General features: G+C 44.8%; 1 protein-coding gene across 1 annotated transcript; it reads left to right on the top strand.

The window, feature by feature from the left end:
- Window positions 1–446: 446 nt before the first annotated feature.
- On the top strand, window positions 447–1367 carry LOC124674723. Its single transcript, XM_047210773.1, has 2 exons — window positions 447–684; window positions 796–1367. Exons 1-2 carry the CDS (start codon window positions 548–550, stop codon window positions 1205–1207), a joined length of 549 nt encoding a protein of 182 aa, XP_047066729.1. The 5' UTR covers window positions 447–547; the 3' UTR covers window positions 1208–1367.
- Window positions 1368–2978: the final 1611 nt, after the last annotated feature.

The following is a 2978-nucleotide window of genomic DNA, read 5'->3' as shown; positions in this document are numbered from 1 at the left end:
CTGAGAGAATCTCAATTTGGTTCGCATGCGGTTCATTGTTATTGCTCTTATAATGTTACCCACATGATGTTGTAATTCTGGTTAAATTTAGTGGAAACGCTACCGTCATAGTTTTGTTGAAGATGCTACTGTTTTGTGTCGGTGTTACTCTCAGTTAGTGCATAGTGTCATTTTGGAATGAAAAGCTAGAATATAGTGGTATTTTGGCGAGCTTGGTTTTTTGAGTGGTATTTTAGAATTTTCGGTTTCAACTAGTGGTATCTTTACTACAGTATTAAGTCCGAATGCAACCGTGGTACGTCAGCCTGTTTTGCAATATACCCCTCATAATTTATGAAAGTAACACACAGTCCTCTCTCTCCCGCATCCTATTCTCTTCTTTCTCCAACTAGGCTGCCACCTGCCCCGCGCCTCCCAGGGCTCCGCCGCGCCAGCAAGAGGCCACAAGCCCCCTTCTCTGTTGAGAAGAGTAGAGCTGGTGGATGGCGGAGGCGATGACTGCGGGAAGGGGACGGGGGATGTGGAGGTTCGTCCTCAAGCGGACGGCATGAAGGAAGTATCTCTGCTCCACAGCCGTCACTGCCATGTTCTCGAGATCCGTTTGTCCAGCACGAGCAGCCATGTACTCCTGCAACGCCACCTCTCCCCTCCCAAATCTCTTGGATTTCTTTCCCGTTTTGATGGGTGCGGATGGCTGGATTTTCCCATTGACTTTTTGCTGTTTCATTTATCTTTGTGGTCTGATTCGAGTCCATGGTTTAGAGCTTGATTCATTAATCCACTTCACTGCATCAGGATACGATGCGGCCAGTCGCGGACCGTTCGCCTGCATCGGCCAGGGCGCTCGCATGCGTCGAGCAGCCAACCTTCCGCTATGAAGTTGCTCTGCTCCTGGTCTTTCCCTGCTCTTCGCGATATGCTTGATTTGGCCGCCGCCGCCCCACTTCGTCCGGATACGGCACCACAGCGCCGGCCCCGCAACTGGGAATGGAAGGGCGTCGGCCGATGCCGATCTATGGTGGTGTGGCCCTGTGCTGTCCCAGGTGCAGGAATCGCCGGCTGCAAGCACAGCGTGACCTCCACCCTGATGAGTGATGATTCTGCCATTAAAAAGAGCTGGTTACATTGGTCAGACGGGCTGATCCATTTTCCAAAGCGCATGCTCATTGGTTTTGTATACCTGATCAATTTGCTCCCTGATCAGTGATATGTATGACCTATAAAAGCTTATAAAAAGCCAGCTACATATGCCAGATTAGCGGATTGGTACCAACCTGGGAATGTGGAGTACAAAACTCACGATGCTTTATAAGTACTTCATCAGATATTGGTCTATACAATGGAGATCTATACAATTGAATTGGTTGTTTCTTAGCATATTGTACTACCGATGGACTAACACGACAGGCTGCAGAGTTTTTCGTCTCCTATATTTTTTCTCTGGTACAGCAGGATGACTAGCAGAATACCCGTGCTTTGCTACGGGTGAACCAATTTTTCACCCCATGTGCTCAGCTGAGTTTTTAGATTTTTTAATTATTAAATGCAAGTTTTTTTTATTGAAATGAAGCATCGCCCGGCCTCTGCATCATCGATACGATGCACATGCCTTTTTCATTTAGTGCAAGGTTCAATTAAATGTAAGTGATAAACAAAAACATGTTTTGTATTGATTGTCTTTTCTCTGCCATTACTGTAGCTTAACTTGCTACCTACAATACTTGATGCGCAATCAGTTATTCAGCAATGTGTTGATGCTTGATCGAATATCTAGTTCCTTGCAAAAAGACGTTTTCACGTTGGACAAAAGGTGCGACCTGATTTTTTCCTAGGGGCTAGGAACATGCGTGGCCGCATCGGTCTATGGTTTTCCTAAGAATCAATATTTTCTGATCGGAGGAACTCTTGACTGAATGTATATTGTCGCAAGCCCTTTTTACGTTGCACAAACTGAAAATTGTAGAATCATTTTTGTAAAATACGTATCAACTTAATTACCCTGGTATTTTGTCCTTTGTAACGCTGTCTAATTCGTTGGCACCGAAGGCCGATGTGGTACCACAAAGAGTATGTTCAATTCGAATTTTATCCGTACTCAGCAACCAAATCATGTCATGGAAGGATAGCTTGTGGGCCTCCAATCAGGAAATTAGCTCTTTCACTTCACAAATAAAGAAAAGAAGAACCGACTGAATTGCAAAGAGTCAAACGCGCCTGACTAATTGATTTTTCAGATTTGATTTGTAGTCCGCTAGCTAGGTGGCCAAATTAGAATTGTAGTCGGATCGGCCTTGCTTGGTATCTCTTGGCCTGCAAACGATTACGTCGTTCCATCCTATTTACGTCGCCGGGATCAACTGATCAAGGATGGCCTTATCGTGCATCGCGTGGTCTCTAGGACGAGACGTGCCTAAACGGATAGACCGTTTTTTTTACGATTCCGGTATACCTACCATCACCAACCATCACGTCCTATTTTAATTTAATAGTAAAGATTGGTAAAGCCCGAACAAAATGTTTACGAGTTTGCTTGCTGTGGAAGCTTGTTTTGACAGAGATGAACTATTATTTGGAAATGCAAGAAAGATGTGGTCCACGCGTACGACACTGTTTATCATACTTCGATTTGCATCATCGAACCATAAATCCGCATTACAAAAATAAAGCAGACCATTAGATTATTCAACATACAAGTTTTTCGATAAAGGATGCTTTATTACTTCAAGAAGTAATTACATCCAGCCTCTGCATAACCAGGATGCACACAGCCGTTTGTTGTCTCAAGAGTCCAGAGTTACAAAAATAAAAGGGCGAAATACATTTCGGAACGATGAATCATACGACGCCTAAGATGTGGGAGGAGCTACTATCCGTAGACTATGCTGCCACCCATGTAGGGAAAAAGTATCCCTCGCCGTATCCTCCAACCGTGTACAGACCTCCGTAAATAGGTCTCGGTTCTCCACACGCCGAAGAGG

This window comes from Lolium rigidum, chromosome 1 (assembly GCF_022539505.1).
Source record: "Lolium rigidum isolate FL_2022 chromosome 1, APGP_CSIRO_Lrig_0.1, whole genome shotgun sequence".
In the NCBI taxonomy this organism is placed as follows: Eukaryota; Viridiplantae; Streptophyta; class Magnoliopsida; order Poales; family Poaceae; genus Lolium; species Lolium rigidum.
Note: the sequence above shows the minus strand (reverse complement) of the source record. Positions and strands in the feature narration are given on the sequence as shown.

Excerpts from the sequence above, each read along its gene's own strand:
- LOC124674723 (XM_047210773.1), top strand. The coding sequence starts at position 548 with ATGAAGGAAGTATCTCTGCTCCACAGCCGTCACTGCCATGTTCTCGAG. Across the intron at positions 685-795 it reads TTTCTTTCCCGTTTTGATGG|GATACGATGCGGCCAGTCGC; the intron begins GTGCGGATGGCT and ends TCACTGCATCAG.